Here is an 18,810-nt window from a genome sequence, read left to right as displayed (position 1 = left end):
TCTGGGTCAGGAGCAGGGGTCGTGTACTCACTGCCCACGTGCAGCAGGGCCTGGTAGCGCAGGTGCCAGGATGAGCCCTGGTAGCAGGCGTAGTGACCATTGTGGCTAAGGTCCAGGCCTTCAAGGATGAGCTGGGAGCCATTAAGGTGAGCAGCCTCCAGGTCTGACCCGTTGACCCTCCAGGTGACTGCTGTGTCCCAGGTGGCTGTCCCACAGGGAAGGGTCACGTCTGAGCCAAGGCGTTCATACAGCATGTGAGTATCTGGGAAGAAAGATGTGAGACAGGTCATCCAGACATTTCAGCCTTTGGAAAGACAGTTTTCCCACCGAAGAATTGAGCCCCACTCCCTCTTGAACCTCCCATCTTTCATTATCTCCACTGCCCAAACCCAAGTCTGTGAAAGTCTAGATGTTTGTTGTGTGCAGAAGGTTTGGGGCTTATGTAGTTTGTCTCAGGGACAATCACTAATCACACCAATAGCTCAATTTCTTCACTTAAAATATTTTATCAATGCGCCTCTTCTCCCAGCTCCAGTATACTCAGGGGACCTGGTGTCTGAGACTACAAATGTAAACCCAAGTTCTTCCTCCACTGGTTGACCTGACCCTAACAATGACCCCAAACCCGATGATGATGCTGATCAACCCAGATGCTGTCCCTAGTTCTGATCCTAGACCTACCCCAAACTTGACATCGACTCTAACGCAGCTATTAGCAGTAACTGACTCTGACCCCAACTCCAAAATCAATGTAACAACTTCCTTTTATTTTGCAACAACCTGCTTTTTTTTCCTGTGTTTATTTCAGGAAGACATCTGTGGGGTCAGGACAATGCTAGAATACCAGAAAATTCACAGGCTGATACGCAAAAAAGAATTAACTAGGAGGGCAACTAGGTGGCACAGCAAATAAGCACTGGCCCTGGATTCAGGCGGACCTGAGTTCAAATCCAGCCTCAGACACTTGACACATACTAGCTGTGTGACCCTGGGCAAGTCACTTAACCCTCATTGCCCCACCAAAAAAAGAAAGAAAAAGAAAAAAACAGTTAACTGTATACACCCTTGGACTCAGACAACCTTTCTTTCTCTGTCTCTCTGTCTCATACACACACACACACAAGTGAAGCCCAGTTATTCTCCTCTCTAGGGCCTCACACCTAAGAGACCTCAGACAAATTTTGGTTCTGACACAATCTCCAATAAATGATTCCCTGTTATCTTCATGCCCATGTCCTCAATACTTCCATGTCCCTAATATCTCTGTGTCCTCAGTATACTCATCATTGTGCCCACTCTTTTTTTTCTTTTTTTCAAAAAAAATTTTTGTGCCCACTCTCTATTCCCTTTCCTGTCAGCCTGCAAACTATTCTTCCATGTTCTATCCCACCCCCACAACCCTGAACATGGAGTTGGGCCCAGACAGCGGCAGCAGCAGGGACTATGGGCAGAGCAACTGGGGCTTGGAGACGGATCATTGTGCAGCTGTCACCTGGCGTTGGGAATTGAACCCTGGCTAGGCAGGGTTGAAGAAGGGAGAGAAGGCACTCAGGCCTGTCAGCTCACCTGCCCCAGGAGAGGGGGCCTGTCAGAGCCAAAACCAACACCCTCCTCCTCCCCCTGAGCAACCAAGGCGTGACTAAGCCGAAGGACAAGGGAGCACCTGTCAGAGAGAGAGAGAGAGAGAGAGAGAGAGAGAGAGAGAGAGAGAGGAGACAAAGAAGCAGAAAGATTGGGAGATGGGAGGAGTTGGGGGTAATGCTGGAGAAAGATGTAGAGAGACACAGAGGAACAGAGAAGAAGGTGGGAGGTAGAGAAAGAGGAAAAGGTTGGAGAGTAAAAAAGATACCGTTATATGCAGAGAAGGTAAAAGGGAGAGACATACAGTTGAGAACAGGGCTAGGGAGGTGTCATGCCATCTGCCCAAGGTCACAGAGTGACCACCTCCTCTTCAGCGTCTCCCCAAGTTCCAGCCCAGGGTACCGTCTACTGGACCACACCACTGCTTTCAGGATCATTCACTTGTCCTTGGCTCTTTTCCTCTGTGACATCAGACCTCGGAAAGACCCTCCTATGTTTGGAATGGTTGGGGAACAAGCTCAGCTAAAAGTAGAGGCATCTTGGAGCAGGTAGTTTTTCCCATTTTATCTGTGAAGATCTTGCATTTCCAAGTTTGGGCGCCACTTCCTCCATGAAGATGTCCCAGATTGCTCTGATCATGTCCCCACCCACCTTCTGCCCCTGGAAAGGGTCGGGATGGGGGGTGGGGGAGTGATGATAAATGGACAGACAGTCACCCCAGCCTGTCTGGCTCACCTCCTGCCTCTATCACCCTGCCCTAAGGCTAGCTTCTCCTTGGTAGGGAGGTGCTAGCCGACCCAGACAACACCCCTTCCTCTAGGCTCCAGCTAGTCAGTATCAAAGAAGCTCAGTGCATGCAGCTCTGCTCAGTGATGTTCTTACTGTGTGTCACTCCCTCACATTCATGAATCCCACTTCCTCACATACACATGTGCTCTGAGGCATTAACTCTCACAAAGTACCTATATCCCACCACCTGCATGAGGATGCCTATATGTACCCCCTTTTCCAAAAAAAAATAATCTCAGGTCACAGCAGGAAAGATGGAAGTTCAACTGCGAAAGCTTTTCTGGCCTCGAAGGGGACAACAGGACAGATGGGGGTGGTTGTAATTATATTTATTGGAAATAGTCTCTCCAGAATATAAGCCTGAACTCTCAACTGCTCCTTCCTACACCTTGGGTTAGATATGCCTCCAGCAGGGAAGAGTGAGTACAGGGAACAGGAAAGAAGGCAAGAGAGCAATTTGATCAGGGAAGGTAACAAAACCCTCACCCCGCCAAAAGTCTCACCCAGTCCTAGATGCGCCCGGAATGAGTGGATGCTCACCTCCCATACCATCCTACTCAGTGCAATAGTCAAAAGGATGGAGTAACAGACAGATGGACACCTCCCTCAGTGAGACAGAGACTCCAATCAATAGCTGTTGGGTGATTAGGTGGCGATACCTAAAACCTGAACCTCTGAAGAGTTCTTATTAACGTTCCTGCTAATTATTTCTCCTTCAGAAAAGCAGACCTGCTAAGTCTGGGCTGGGGGAGAGGGGGGAAGGGGGGATTCCTGTTAACAAGCCAATTAAGGCCAGGCACAGTCTATCCTCAAAGAGTCTTAATTACACTTGTTAACGAAGGGCCTCCAATCCTTCCGAGGACTGGAGGGCTGGGAGCCCCACCCCCTCAATCAGGTCACAGGACCTTGTATCTGGACTCAGGTCATGTTAATGGATCCTCTCCCCAGTTATTACCCACTTCCCCTCAGTTCCTCCCATTTAGAGTTCTAAGTCAAGGAGGATAGGATAGGGTGGGGATATGGTTCCCATACCTTGGTCTGAGAGGAGACACTTCCATCCAACTTTTGGAGAAATTCTGGCTTACTGAATTCCACCAAATTACCCTATAACATCCTCAGAACCTCAATGTGGTGAGTTGGGGATCTCTAGAGGGTATAGGTCACTCCTGCCCCTGACATTGATTGGCCTGACTTTTGATGTCGGACCTACACACACAGCTGGTAGCAAAGTGGATGGAGTAAGCACTGGACCTGAAGTCAGAAAGACCTGAATTTAAATCTGGACTAGCTGTATGACCCAAAGCAAGTCACTTAACCTCTGCCTCAGTTTCCTCGACTGTAAAATGGGGTAATAGTTACCTCCCAGAGTTGTTATGAGGATCAAATGAGATAAAATATATTAAATGCTTAGCACAGTACTTGGCATATAGTACACATTTAATAAATGCTTGTTCTTTTCTCTTCCCCTCTTTCCATGTCCTAGGACAAATCAGACACTTTGATTTGATTGCTAGGAAGGTACGGTAGGAAAGAGGAATGGAATTGGGAGTGAGAACCTCTTGTTCAATTCCTAGCATTGATACATCTTTGTGTGACCTTGGGGGGTGGGGGGAAACTGTGTCAGAGCTTCAGTGTCCTCATGTGTAAAAATCAGGAGTTGAACTAGAGTATCTTTAAAATCCCTTCCAGTACTACATTCTCTAAATGTGTGAGATTCAGTTCCTGTCTATACAGCTAGGGAAAGAAAGAGTTTGGGGAGTGAGGAAGACATATGGCCAATCAGAAAGGGGAGTCTCCCCCACTTGCCTGTCAGTCTTTACGCCCAACGTCCAATCATTCTACTTCTCCCATCCCCCTTTGATCCCTTTCACTGGGAGGTAGACAGACAGATGAATGGCGGGGACTGGATGGATGGAGTGAAATAGGCCCCAGGAAGCCAGCCTGAAACACAGATGTGAAACTCTCCTTGGCCCCCACCATCTCTCCTCTCCTCCTCAGAGGTCCAATGACCAGCGGCTAGGATCTCTGCTTCTCCCTCCCCAGCTCTGAATGCTGGCCCCACCTTGGATTCTCACCCTCCATCAGGGCTGGGCAGGAGACCCAACTCCAGCTCTCTGGAATCCTGTTTCCCGAATCTGGAACTGGAAGGAAATGTTCCAAAGGACCCCCCTTCCCTGCCCCCCCAGAGACCTCTTGAGGCCCAGGCAGCATCTCCGGTCCATCCAGCTGCATGAGAAGGAGACGTAAGAACTGACCGTCTAGTGAGACCACTGAGTCGGTAAGTCATTAAAAGAAAATCACAGTGAAACAATGCCATAACATGAAAACAGCACAGTTCAGCAATGACCCAATAGGACAACAACATAGAGGCAATGACAATGATGACACAGTAGCACAAAGACAAAAGAGTAACTGTAACAAGGAATAGTGACACCATAATGGCAGTGAGGTTACACAATAACCATTAGAATGAAACTGTTACAAGAATAAAGAAAGAGTCACATCAAAGTTATATTTGGGAGGACAGATCCTATCCAGTTCTTCAGTATTTCCACCCACCCTGATCCTGCCCCCATATCTCCTATAGTCCTTGCAAATTCTTGTCCATTTAAAAAATTTAATCAACACAGAAGAAAGGCACACAATATGGTGGTGGGGGGGTAGGGGTGCTATGGAGTTAAAAATGAGGGAGGGATTTGGGGGGTAAATGTTGGGGATATAGGAGAGAGTCAGTGAGATTGTCATTGGGGGACATTGAGGCTGAGGACAGAGCAAGGAAATGAGGGTGGTGACAATAGAGAATCAGTGAAATTGACAGGGGAGGGGAATGAGCGAGGCAGGGGAGACAGTGAGGGAGAGTGAGTGTAGGTTCAGAGCAGGGAGTCAGTGAAACTGACATTGGTAGGGGAGACAATGAGGCTGGGGGCACAGTGGAATTGAAAGGATACAGAGTTCTTGCCCTTGACACTGTGACAAAGCCTGTAAAAGAATTCGTTGTGAAAAGATTGATAGAAGGGGAGGGGGAGAGAGGGACAAGAGAAGATGAGGTCATAAAAACAAAGGGAACAAGAAGAGAGAGGGGATAGAAGGAGGACCCCACACACAATTTCATGTGAAACAGCGGTGGCACACACGATTCTGCATGCAGTCACATACACAACCTCCCATAGCTGTGGTCACAGCCTTGAGAATAGTCATACTATTCACACAGTCACACCAGAGTCTCCATACAGAGAGAATTACTATGATCTCATCATGAAGACTCACTCACACGTCACTATGTTGCATGTGGATTCAAACAGCCAAGATGACACTTGAATACAGAGTGTGAATATGGAATACAGAGACTCATATTCCAACCCACCAGGTAGGGGAGAACATACCCAGAACAGCTAAGCTGGAATGAATGCTCTACTCCTAATCAGTGTAGCTCCATGGATGCGTTGGGCCTGGGGAGGGGGTTGGAGGGGAGGAGAGGGAAGAAAGGGAGGGCTATTCTCCTAGTGCCAGAGGTAGGGACCACTCTGGGCTTTCCTGTCCAAGGAGAAGTTCCTCCCTTTGTCTTCTGTCTCTTTTGAAAGGAAAAAAAACCCATATGCCCCTACCTACAATGTGCCCCTAGTTTACTGGGGTGGGGGGAAGGAGGCGATGTAGCCCATCTTTGAGGAGCCCCAGTCTGAAGGGGGACTTCAGGGGACGAGGTTGTTTCAAGGAGAGATCTCTTTGGTGACTTGGTGCCATTGTTCTTCAAAGAACATCTTTTGGCCCCTTCTGTGGAGTTAGCCCTTGAGACTCAGAGTCAGGAACTATAACTTCTGTAGTTCCTGAGACCAGAGTTTAAGGAGATCTACCCTGTAGATACCCAGCGCTACCTGTTAGGATAACCCTACAAACACCAATTCATCCGAGTGGGTCCTCCAAAGAACCCACAGCTCCAGTCAGAATCACCCTCCTGCTCTCTCCCATTTATAGCTCTGCCCCCTTACACTTTTCCACCCCTCAAACCATGTTGGGATGCATCCTTTAGAATATTCAGGTGGGAATGGGGGGGGGAGGGGAAGAGAAGAGATAACATTAATCACTATAGGACAGGCCCTGGAAGAAGAAGGTCTACCCCAGAGATAAACTCTCCCTACTATGTGGCTTATGGAAGGGCCTATTTGCAGGGAGAAGGAATTCTAGAAAATTCCATTTGCATCTGACCCTATTCCACACTTTTCCCAGAAAAAGCACTAGACTGGAAATATGGAGACATGGGTTCTAATTCTGGCTCTACCACTGATCCACTGTCACCTTAAACTAGTCTCTTCACCGCCTCAGACCTCAGTTTCCTTATCTGTAGAATAAGGGTAGAACTCCTAGGGGCAGCTAGGTGGCGCAGGTGGATAAAGCACTGGCCCTGGATTCAGGAGTACCTGAGTTCAAATCTGGTCTCAGACACTTGACACTTACTAGCTGTGTGACTCTGGGCAAGTCACTTAACTCCCATTGCCCTGCCCAGGAAAAAAAAAAAAAAGAACTCTAAGGTAGATGCCTTGTAGTCCTAAGGTTCTATGTCCAAGGTTGCCCTTGTGCCTGGAGGAGAGATGGAAATGTCGGCCTGCACTGATTCTAACTCTTCTGTGTATAGCCACTCAGCCCCTCAACTCAACTCTTAGGTGAGGAAGAAAGTGAAGAAAACTGTGATGGGATCAAGGAGCTCATAGAGGAGCTAGTGAAGGGAGAGAGGTTGGGTGCCTGAAGCCCAAGGTATGGGGGAGGAGACCAAGCAGGCAAGCCAAGGAGTCTAAAGCGTGGTAGAGGAGCAGAGGGTTAGGGGGCCCAAGGTTCAAGCTGGATTTCTGATCCATCCCCTGAGCTGCCTGCGGAAATGAATTGAGGCCTCCATGGGCCTCCCCAGCCACTGGCCATCATCACATCTCAGCAACAGCCCATCCATCTCACCTGACTCTCAGCACCACCTGCCACCCCCTCCCCAGGGCTCCGTGCTGTGGGAAAAAGGGGCTGGGGCAACGGCTTCGAGTAGCCCCTAGTTGTGGGGCTTCCCAGAGAGTCTCTGAGAAAAACCTTGGTTTGAGAGAGAGAACGGGCCCCAAGCCAGGAAGGAGACCCTCCCTGATCACAAGGGAGTGATAGCCTTAAAAAAGTCTCCAGTCGTAAGGACCAAAGATCCTCGCCCTCAGCTGCACAGAGAGGCAAGTACACAACCCAACAGACCCAGGTTTGCACACTCTCCTATAGTACATACAATTAGCTGCCAGGCCCCTCGGCAGAACTCTCCCCTGTCACCTAGCCTCAGAACTACATGCCCTTACACTGACAGTCACATTGGCACGCAGACCAGCACAACCACAAATACATTCACATGGCTACCATTCAGGCCCAAAATTACAGGATATTTTGGTAAATCAGCTGGAGCCCAGAAGAAGGAAGTGGGGAGAGAAAACCAGACCCCTACCCTGCTAGAGGGGGGGAGGGGGGGAATGGGAAGAATATACCTACCCCCCCTCCTCCCTTCTACAAGTCTCTCTCAATTCATAGGCTCACTGGGTTAAGAACTAGAATTTCAGAAATCATCTAATCCAACTCCTTCCTTTACATATGAGAAAACCAAGACTTAGAAAAGTTAAGTGACTTACTCAAGGTCACAGGTGGCCAAGTAATAAGCTGTATAATTAGAGGTAGCCTTAGCATTCCTTTACTCCAGACCTTTCGTTTCATAGATGAAAAGCTATGGTTATTTTTGCATTTCCCTTTGGGAAATGACTCTAAACTTCATGCTTTTTCTGGTATGCCATTATGTTTGTCTTTCTCCTCTTTCTGCTTTTCCCTGTCCCCCACAGCCAACTCTCTCCTCTGTCTCTCCAACCGTGCCTCTGCCCCATCTTTGCCCCTGGCTCTCTGTTTTGAGAGCTATCACCCCCACTCCTCCCTGTACCTGCTTTGGTACAGAAAGCATCCCTGAGGATGCCACTGGGTGGCAGGGCCAGAAGTCAGAGAAAAGAAAGCCCATTACCTTGGGGACAGTGACTCATGTCATCAGTGCTGAGCACCGTCAGGCAGCCAGGAGGGGAAGCAAAGAGGGCAGAGTGAGGGCACACTGAGGTCCCTGGGGGAGGCAGGAGGCAAAAGCCGAGTAAGGAAAAGCTCCAGGAAATGGAGCAGTCGTCCTCATCCCCTTCCACCTGCTTCACCCAGGACCCCTCCTGAGGGATGTCTTCCCCAGACCTGACATCACACCCACATCCCCTCTCCAGGTCTTGCCTCTAGGACAGAGAGCTGAAGTGCTGTTCAGTGCACATGTCTCTGTAGCCATTCCTAAATCTTTTTTCCCAGGTATGTCCCCTCTCCCTTCTCCCTACTCAGACAGAGACTCCTGAGAGATAGCAGGGCCTAGAGGCCCAGTGAAAAAAGCCCTGGATTTCAAGAGCAACAGCCTGAAATTGAACCTGACTCTGCTATTTTACACTTTTCATGGCACCTAAAAAGTGAGGGGGATTGGAATATATGATCTCCAAGGCTCCTTCCCTCCCTGAATACCAGCATCAAAGCCAGGACTGTATAGTCACATGATCTTGGAAAGGTCCAGAGATGTCAGCCTGGAAGGAACCCTAGGAGACCGTTGAGTTTTCCCCACTAATATCAGACTTCCTAATAACTAACATTTATGCAACACTTTAAGGTTTTCAAAGTGCTTGGCACACACCATCTCTTCTGAGTCTCACAACACCACGATGAGGTAAGTGCAACAGCTATTATTCCCATTCAATCAAAGAGGAAACTGAGTCCAAGACCAGTTCAGTGACAGAGTCACGGAGCTAGTAAACATCTGCTGAGGGATTCAAATCTGGATCATGTGACAGCAAATCCAGGCTTTGATCTACGATGTCACCTAGTACTGCCATTGCTTTTGCTTATGTGTAACCATACATTCCCTCCATTCCTAACCTGTGATTTGGGATTTGTAAATATTTTGATGTTTTTCAATATAACTGGTTTTCTTTGTAAACCTATGTGTTTTATTTTATACATTTCAAAAAATTACTCTGAGAAGGGGTCTACAGCCTTCGCAAACCCACCAGAGGGGTCCAAGACACACAAAAAGTTCAGAACCCCTGCTGTAATGCATCCCCATCAAATGCTCATCGGTCTTTGATAGAGTGGAATCAGTCCATAAGCACGTATTAAGGGCCTACTATGTGCCACGCACTGTGCTAAGCAGTTGGGATACAAAAAAGAGGCAAAAGACAGTCCCTGCCCCCAAGGAGCTCACAATCTAATGGAGGAACAAGCCAATATATACAAACATGAGAGAGAGAGAGAGAGAGAGAGAGAGCGCGAGCGAGCGAGCTGGGGAGGGTGAGCTAGAGATATGAGAGAGAGAAGGCACTAAAAGTAAGAGAAAGGCTTCCTGTAGGAGATGGGATTTTAGTTGGGACTTGAAGAAAGCCAGGAAAACTAGGAGGCAGAGATGAGGAGGGTAAGCATTGCAGGCATGGGGGACAGCCAGAGAAAATGCCCAGGGACAGAGATAGAGTGTCTTGTTTGTGTCGTGGCAAAGAAGCCAGTGTCACTAGATCAAAGGGAGTAAAGAGGAAGAAGACTGGAAAGGTGGAGATGGGGGGAGGGACTAGGTTATGACAGGTTTTGAACACCAGAGGCTTTTGTATTTGATCCTGGAAGTGATAAGAAGTCACTAGAGTTTACTGAATGGAGGGGCAAGGGGGTGAGACTTGAGGTGACACAGTCAGACACGTGCTTTAGGAAAGACTTTAGCGGCTGAATGGAGGATGGAGTGGAGTGGAAAGTGACTTGAGGGAGGTAGATGTGGGTCTACTGCAATAGTCTAGGTGTGAGGTGATGAGTCATCAAGGCCTTGGCAACAGATTGGATCTGGGGGGGCGGGTGAGAGATAGTGAGGGGTCCAGCATGGCACCTAGGTTGGGAGCCTGAAAGGACTAGGAAAAAAGTTGGGAGTCAGTGGACCTGGGTTCAAATACTACTTACTACCTGTGTAACCTTGGCCAAGTTGCTTAACTTCCCTGGGCCTTCATTTCCTTATCTGCAAAATGGGAAAGGGGGAGGGGGATGTTGCCCTAGATGCTCTCTGAAGTCCCTTCCAACTCTAAATCTATGATTGTGTGACTGTGGGGTAGAGAAGTCCCTACCTCTTGGGCTGGATGATTATACCTTAGCTTTCCTGCTGTCCTACCTTGGGACCACTCTAATTGTTAGGAGAGGTCTTCTGAGCTCAAACCTGGGAACATCCACCTAGTTCTGCTCTTCAGGACCAAGCAGAGCAAATCTACTCCCTCTTCCTTCCATCTCACCTTAGAACTTCCCTCAGAACCTGGGGCCTCCTCCCCCTAGAATATCTTTCTGCTGAGCTGGCTCCCTTCTCCCACTGGTGAATTCCTCCCAGGGTGTCCATCTTGGCTCTGTTTCTGACTTTCTGGACTCTGATACTCAGCCTCAGCCGCCATCTCACCCTGGAACTTCCCTGGGAATGGACTCAGGCCGGCTGAGTTCCATTCCAATCTCAGCCATGCTGCTGACTCTCTGGACTTTTCCACCAGGACCCACTCCCACCTCTTCAGTTCCCTTTGATGGGTTGTTTTCACCCATTTGAATGTAAGCTCCTGTGAGGGCAGGAACTGTCTTTTTGCTTTGGCTTTACATCCCTGCCACTTAGCGCTTGTGACCGGCACACAATAAATGCCTTCTGCCTTGCCTATTTCACATCACAAGGTGTCTAAGTCCCTTCAGGTATCTGAAGCCCTCTCTAAATCTCTGCTTCTCTTTCTAGGGAGACAGCGTTTCCTTTTTGTTGCCCTGTGAAGCAACTTTCTGCCAGAGGGGCAATTTGTGGGGTGTAAGGAGCCATGGCCAGATCAAGTTTCAATCACCAACCCTCCCTAGTCAGAGTGATCCCAGGAACAAGTTTATTGAGCAGAAAATGAAGCTAATGCTGCTCAGCCTGAAAAATCTAATTAACACTCATGTTCCCTCCACAGCAGCCCCTGTGGCAGGAACCTCCCCACGGACCAAGAGATCTTCCATGAGCCCAAAGTAGAACTGACTTCCATCTTCTCATCTCTAAAAGATCATTATCTTATGGGGCAGGAAGTAGAAGATGGTATGAGACCATTTGGTATTGTAGGAAGAAAACTGGATTAAAGTGAAACCAGGAGGCTTGGGCTTGATTTACAGTCCCAGGTTTGGTTCTGAACTCCTTAGAACTTTCACATTCTGGGCCTCAGTTGCAAAACAAAGGGGGAGGTGTTGACCTAACTTCCTATATGACATGAAGCAGGGCTCCCACTGCCTGAGCCCTCAGACTTTGATACACCTTTGTCATTGACAAAACCCCCTTCCCCCACAAGGGCTTAGAACTTAGAACCTACCCCCCACCCCAGTAAATGGTACATGGTATAATGCATAGTGCATCATGTTCAGTTGAAGGACACAAAAGGAACAGAGATAGGACAAAAAAGGCTAGCTGGGTCTAGCTGAAGAGATCATTTTCCCTGGGAGACTCCTTGGGCCAGAAGGCCTCTGTTTTTTCCCTGAGGCCAGCACATTCCTGGCCCAGGGCCTTCCCTTCCTGGCCCCTCCTCCTGGTCTAGGACCTTTCCCAGAGCTCCCCTGACCCATAAGGAAGCAGTTGTATAGCTAATCTTAGAGACTGAGCTTGCCCATAGCTTATCCATAACCTGATGAGAAGCAGGGAGCTTATACTCCTCTAGAATTTTCTAACAGCCTCCTCTCTGGGGAGTCAGGAGATGGAATGTCTTGTGTGAGGAAGAGGAAGGAGGCTGGTGCCACTAGATCAAAAAGACTGTAGGGTGCTATAAGGTATAAGAAAACTGGAAAGAGGAGAGAGAGGGGAGAGCTGAACAATGAAACTTTTAAACACCAAACAGAGAACTTTGCATTTGCTCCTGGGAGTGCTAGGAGACACTGGAATGTATTGGGGTGGGGGAAGTAACATGGTCCTGCCCTGTGCTTTAAGCAGGTCACTCTTGCCACTGAATGGAGGCTGGAGGAGAACGAGAAGAGACTGGAGGCAGGCAGAGCTTCCAGCAGGGTACTACAGCATTCCCAAGTGATGAGGGCCCACGCCAGGTTGCTGGCAGTGTCAGAGAAGAGAAGGGGGCATCTTGGAGATACGTTACAAAGGGTGAGATGCACAGGCCTTGGATATGACAGCGAGGGAGTTGAAGATGACACTTGAGTTTTGAGCCTGGGGGACTGAGAGGATGGTGGTGCCCTCCTTAGTAACAAGGGAGTTAGGAGGGAGAAACAGTTCAAGGAGGGAGCTAATGAGTTTCTCAGAGAGAAAGAAAGCTAGGCATCAAGTCGGGGAGGTGGGCAGAGGAGAAGAAAACAGTCACCGTCCTGATCCTCATCCTCGGGCAGGCCTTTCTAGCATCTAGCCTCACTACTTCCCGCTGTAAAGGTTTCCTTTTCTCTCTTTCCTCAGGAGCACATAGGAGAATGGAAGGAGAGGAGGGAGTTAAGGGGGAGGGGGTGTGAATTAGCAATTAGAACCAAGGAGAGCACAAAAGAGAGGAACTGGGAACAGGTGTTAGGAGGACATGAGGTATTGGGGAGGGGAGGGAGAGTTTGGGGAGCTGAGAGAAGGCAGCCTCAAGGACACCAGAATCAAATGGCATTTTATTCATTTGTTTGTTTATCTATTTGCTATGATGACAGGTGAAGCTGGTGTCACCATGGCAACGAGACACCAATGATTCCCCAAATTAAGAATATACATTCTGTTGAAAGAGGCTGAAGGCCGTGAGTCTTCCACACATCAAGGTCCCTAAGGGCAGAGAGCATGTCTTCTCATTCTTTGATGTGCTCCCAGAGTGCCTAGGATGGAGCTGGACACATTATTTAGGCAATGATAAGATGGATGACATCAAACTAGGAGTCTGGATTATCCAAAAACATTGGCTAGGTCACAGCTCTGTTTTCTGGCAATAATTCTGGTCTCCCAATCCCTACCTGAGAGCACAGGATTGGGGGAACTGGGGCAAAGTCCTTCTCATGGTCTGACCTCAGTCCCTCGAGCATACAGTGTCCCCCCAGCTCCCAGCTCAAGCCCAGAAGGCATCCTCCATCCCCTCCCCAAACCAAAGCCATGATGTCCCAACACAGATCCATGGAAAGCTAGAACCCGGGGATGGGATGTACTCAAAGAAGAGACATACTGTGTGCTACATGTTTGATTGTCTGTAAATGTTGTAGGTGCATGGTTCTGTCATCTAGAGCCTGAAGATACAGGTGTGGCATGTCAGTGCACATCACTTTGTGACTGGGCATGGGGCTCTGGAAATCGGAGAGTCACTCACCTTGCTGGCTGTGTCTCTGGGCATAGACCACGACCCCGCCGCAAGAACCACGAAGCAGGCCCACAGAACAGGTGTGGCCATCTGGCAGGAGACAGGGGATAGCAGGGGAGGGGAGGGAGACCAGGAAAGGGGGAAACATCAATCCCAGAGAACTCATCAGAAGACCCCCCTAGCCCATTCCCACATCAACTGCCCACACTCACAACTCAACTATTCCCAACAATACTCCCCCTCATTGATTCCAAACCATCCATCCCCCAATTGTGATTCTCAATGACTCCAACCCAGACCCTCACCCACCCCCCCATCATCCCCAACACTCTTGCCCCATCAAAACCAATAACTCCATCAGTCAAATACAAATACAATATACATTTCAGGGCCAGCCTAGTGCAATCAGCTGATTACCAATCTGGGGCAGTTGTGAAGTGAGCCTTGAGTCTTTTCACATACCAGCAGGAGCCCTGCTCACTCATACTCAGTAGGACATGCAAGACCAGCTAGGATGGAGAGCAACTAGCCTCTGTTTGGTGGAATTGTGGTCACTAGTGAGGACCTACTCAATTCAAGCCCAAGAATTGGTCCAGCTGACCTATAGAAAACCCTTCTCTGCCTGTCCCTTCTTGGTTTGGCTGATTGCCCTTGATGCTGTCTGCTCTTTTTTGACTGGATGGTACTTGCATCCCCTCTCTAGATTCTCTAGCTCCTTTTCTCTACATCAAACTCCATGGCCCTGACATCCACGAACTTCACGTGAACCATATCTGGCTCTTCCTATCCAGCCTGGCAAATGGCCATGACCTGGCATTCACACACAGAGGTACACAGATGCAGAGAGACAGCCACAGTAACACAATATATGCTCATCGATATACTTAGACTAAGCACAGGCACAGACTACACACACTCACACACACACACAAAACTCTTTGGTAGGATGACCTCTAGGGTGTGAGCTGCTTTCTCTCCCCTTCCAGCTTAGTGTCAACCCCCCCTCAACAAAACAGTTCTGTCTTTCCCCCCACACCCCCCCCCACTCCGCCTGGCCGGAGCGTGCCGTGTCCTACGAGGGAAACTTTTACCAGCTGCAGCTGAGAGATCCATGTGCTAGCCTTGGCCCCTAGCCCCCGAGCAGATAACTACCACCCCCCCAAAGCCAGTCTTTCCCCTCCTCAATGCTTCCATGGTACCCTTATACCCTCTGCACAAGCCCTTTCAATGCCACCAGAGTCCTCCATGGTCCCAAACTCTTCTTCTGACTCTCCACAAACACAAAACCCCCTTCCCCAAACCTCCAAGACTCCCAGATCCCTCCATAAATCCAGCCTTAGTTCCTCAAACCTCCTCTAGCTCTCCCTAGCCTCAGTTGCACTCCATCTTGTCTTTATATGTATAATCCCGTTTTCCCCCCCAGGGTTCACCTTTCCCCACTCCAGCTCCCTCATGTGCTACCCTCCCCAGGCTCCAGCTTCCTACCCCAGCGCTAAATGAGATCTTGTTTTCCTTTCATAGAGGTACAAAGACCTGGCATGGGCTAGGCTGGAGAAGGAGGGTGGGATGATCTGGCTGGGCCCAGGGATGGAAAATAGCCCCCACCCCCATCACTGACCAGATCCATCACTTGTCTGATCCCCATCCAGCAGGCTCCTTCCCAACCCCGCTATCTCATCAGGAAGACAGAGCTTAGGGGAAAACGTGGGGGTGGGGGGTGGAGGGGACTGTTGGCCAAACTGACCAACACCCCCCATCACCAGACTGGGCGCCTCCCCCCAGCCATGATATCACTTGGAGATGGCCGTGTTTGTTTAGACAAATCCGTTGCTATTCTTAGCTGCAATGGCCCTCGCTGTCTCCAGAAATCGAAGATGCTGGAGAAAGGGTGTCCTCTTAACTGGAGGGGGGGATCCCCCAAGCAGCTCAGTGCTAGGATTCAGATTCCAGGTTTAGGACCTCAGGCCCAAGCTTCTCTCTAGCTAATAGTTCCAAGGGCAGCAACCAACCTCCCCCCCCCATTAAAAAAAAAAACAACACAAACCCACCCCCAGAGGCTTGGGGGAGAGGAGGAATAAAGGCCCAGGGGCCAGTAGTATTCTAGGCCTGCTTCCTCTTCAGTCTAACTATACTTCCCATCTCTCTACATGCTCTCTTATAGCAACCAATTCACTCCCCTCTGACTTCTCTGACCACCACCCCGCCATGAAGTCCATGTGTGGGCACAAACACATACCCCAAGACAGGGTTTGCAGAGGAGAAGGAGGAAACATGATAAGTCTTCTCCTTGAAAAGTCTCCTGCTGACTATGAAGAAGGCACGGCCCCATACTCAGGGACACCTGAGAGTGGGGTCCTGAATGCCCAGGGACTGATAGACAAAAGGAGGCAGTTGCAGCTCCACTCAGGATTTGGAGGATGAAGCAGTTGCAGAGGAGATGGAGGGCAGGGTAGGAAGAGAAGCTTTTGGAGGGAGGGTCTGAAGAAGTCCTGAGTCAGTGAGGAAACAAACTCTGACTCTTCCATCCTCCCCTGCCTCTGCAGAATTTCCTTCCCCTCAGCCCTAGTTACCCCCCTCCACCACCCTCTTCCCAATCACTCATTCTAACCTGTCAAGAAAAATGCCTTTAATCTCTTTTAAACACTCTGTCAGCCTGATCACAGCAACCCCTAAGGGGGAATCTGGGGAGAAGGGAAATAGGGTAAGATGATATCAGACAGGCCATGGTCTCAATGTGATGATGTGTCACTATCTCAGCCTCTTACTCTCTTATCTGGCCCTCTGTCTCTAAGTCTCTCCTCTCTCTTTTCTCTTTCTTCCCTCTCTTCTCTTCTACCTTCCTTCTCTCTCTCTAACCCTCCTCCCCTCCCCTCTCTCTCCCTCCCCTCTCAGAATCATAGAAGTAGAAGTGAGAATTAGTCAGGACTGGAAGGGTCTTTTAGAAATGGGCTAAAGCCCAGAGACAGTCTACTTCAATGTCATCATCTTCTAGATGAGGGGCCTCAGGACTGGAGAAGGGAAATGACTTCCCCGAGGTTATGGAGTTAGTTCCTGCCAGTGGAACTAGAACCCAGTCCGTTCTAAGTCTGGGCTTCACAACCTCTCCAGGTCACCATGCTCCCCCTGCTTTGTTCTCATAGTTTCTCTCTGTGTTTCTCCCCATCTCTTCCCTCCTGGCCATTCTCCAGGCTCAAGTTCTATCCTTGAAGGATGCTCTGGACAAGCTTCCTTGAGAGGCTTTTGGGTGCTCTGCTTTCTCCACTCTGTCCCAATCCAATCCATTATCCCAAGTCCCAAGGGAGGCAAGCTGGGATGAGATGCTCCTCTGGCCTCAGCTACCCCAACAAAAGCTAGGCCTTGCTAGTCCTCTAGAATCCCTTCAACTCCTCCTCCTGAGTCTGCTATTCCTTGGCCCTCAGCTACTCTTCTGTTCTAAGTGTTCCCCTTGGGAATCTCCATTTACTTTTAGTCATCAATCTATGTCTCCCCAGCCATCTCCTCATTTCAGTCTCAGTCTCAGGAAAGGTGCACATATTATTTAAAAGATATCATCCCTGAATGGATTATTCCATTTTTTATTCTCCATCCCACTCCGCCTCCCCATGAGTCTGGCTAACTGGGAGTCTTCTCTAGCTGAGTTCCTGTGGCCAGGGCCATCTGGTGATGCTTCCAACCCACCACTCCATAGACCCTTCCCCCACCCGAGCTAGAGGGGGGGCACAGATCACCTCCCCCTCCCGACCATCTCCCAAGCCCAGAGCCATCTCCCAAGTCTAGGGCACTCAGCCAAGCAAAGCCATCTGTTCCAGGAATGATAGGGCTGAGGTGGGGTCTGCATGCTAATGGCACTGAATAGGGAGCTGGAGGGGAAGGAGAAGGGGGAGGATCCTTGTTGACTGAGCTTGGCACAAGGAGGCAGGAACAGCAACCTAGCTCTGGCACCAAAATATGTCAGAAAATATCAGTCACCTGCCCCTCTTTCTGGGAATATTGGCCACCAGAGCAGGACAGCATTCCCTGCCTCCAACTTTATCCACTTTATCCACCTTGATCCTTTCCTTCCTCAGTCTCAGAGAGTCTCCATCCTGCAGGGGCCCCCAGACCCAGAAAAGGTCAGAGCCATAAAAACAAGCCCAGATTACTCTGGTCTCAGCTGAGTCCTTCAGGAAGCTAGGCAGTACAGGAGATAGAGTGCTGGCACTGGAGTTAGGAAGCTCTGAGTTCAAATCCAGCGTCAGACACTGAATAGCTGTGCCCCTGCATAACCCCTGGGCTTCACTTCTCTGCCTGCCTCCTGAACGGTAAAATGGAGACAGTAATAGCACCTACCTCGCAGGGTTGTTGTGAGGATCGGATAAGATCATATTTTACTAGTGCCTGATCTATAGGAGGTACTTTAATAAAATGCTCAGTCCCTTCCTCCTGATGGGACTGATGGGACACAGATCAATGGAGTGACATAAATGGGGCAGGATCAGTGTAAAAGAACTTTCTAGAATAAGTAAATCCAGGGTCATGAGTTGCCTGAGATGAAGGAAAACTTCAGGGATGGAGGATGGTGACAGGGTTCATCCCAGGTAGAGTCCAAGAGGAACAGGAGAGGAGTTAAGGGGGGAGGTGCTGTGGGAAGTAAGAGGAGACCAGGCTGAGAGAAGGAATCAAGATAGAAATATGGGCATATGGTACTTGGAAGATCTCAACATCTGTGGGGTGCTCACCCATTTCACAGTCCAATAAATAGAGCCCAAAGGAAAGAGGGGAGATAGGATTGAAACTAAGAGCCAAGACCCCAGCTTTCCTGGGAGCAGGGACATAGACTAAAAGGCTACAAGCAAAACCATGTCCCACCCCAAACTGGGTATGCATTGGCAACCATTTTGAGGGGGAGACATGCTCTGTGATCAAGGACTCTGGATGTGAAGTCTGGAAAGACTATGGCACCTCCCCTCCCCACCCCCATTGGCCCAGCCCTGTTTATTCAAGTTTTCATATAGACTTGGCTTTTTGCCATGGGAGGAAAGGGTGGTCTCACAGACATGGTTACAATGTTCTACCCTTGCCTGTGATATGAAGGCCACCTCCCCATTATTCA

The 18,810-nt window shown here is 49.3% G+C and overlaps 1 protein-coding gene across 1 annotated transcript in view; it reads right to left on the bottom strand.

Annotated features, from left to right (window-relative positions):
* The window catches only part of CNTFR (ciliary neurotrophic factor receptor), a 48,763-nt gene extending 34,955 nt beyond the window's left edge, over nt 1-13,808 (bottom strand). The window contains 3 exon segments of the mRNA XM_043987573.1: nt 32-262; nt 13,728-13,766; nt 13,769-13,808. Coding sequence (XP_043843508.1) covers nt 32-262; nt 13,728-13,766; nt 13,769-13,808 — 310 coding nt within the window.
* Nucleotides 13,809-18,810: the final 5,002 nt, after the last annotated feature.

This window comes from Dromiciops gliroides, chromosome 1, assembly GCF_019393635.1.
Source record: "Dromiciops gliroides isolate mDroGli1 chromosome 1, mDroGli1.pri, whole genome shotgun sequence".
Classification (NCBI taxonomy): Eukaryota; Metazoa; Chordata; class Mammalia; order Microbiotheria; family Microbiotheriidae; genus Dromiciops; species Dromiciops gliroides.
Note: the sequence above shows the minus strand (reverse complement) of the source record. Positions and strands in the feature narration are given on the sequence as shown.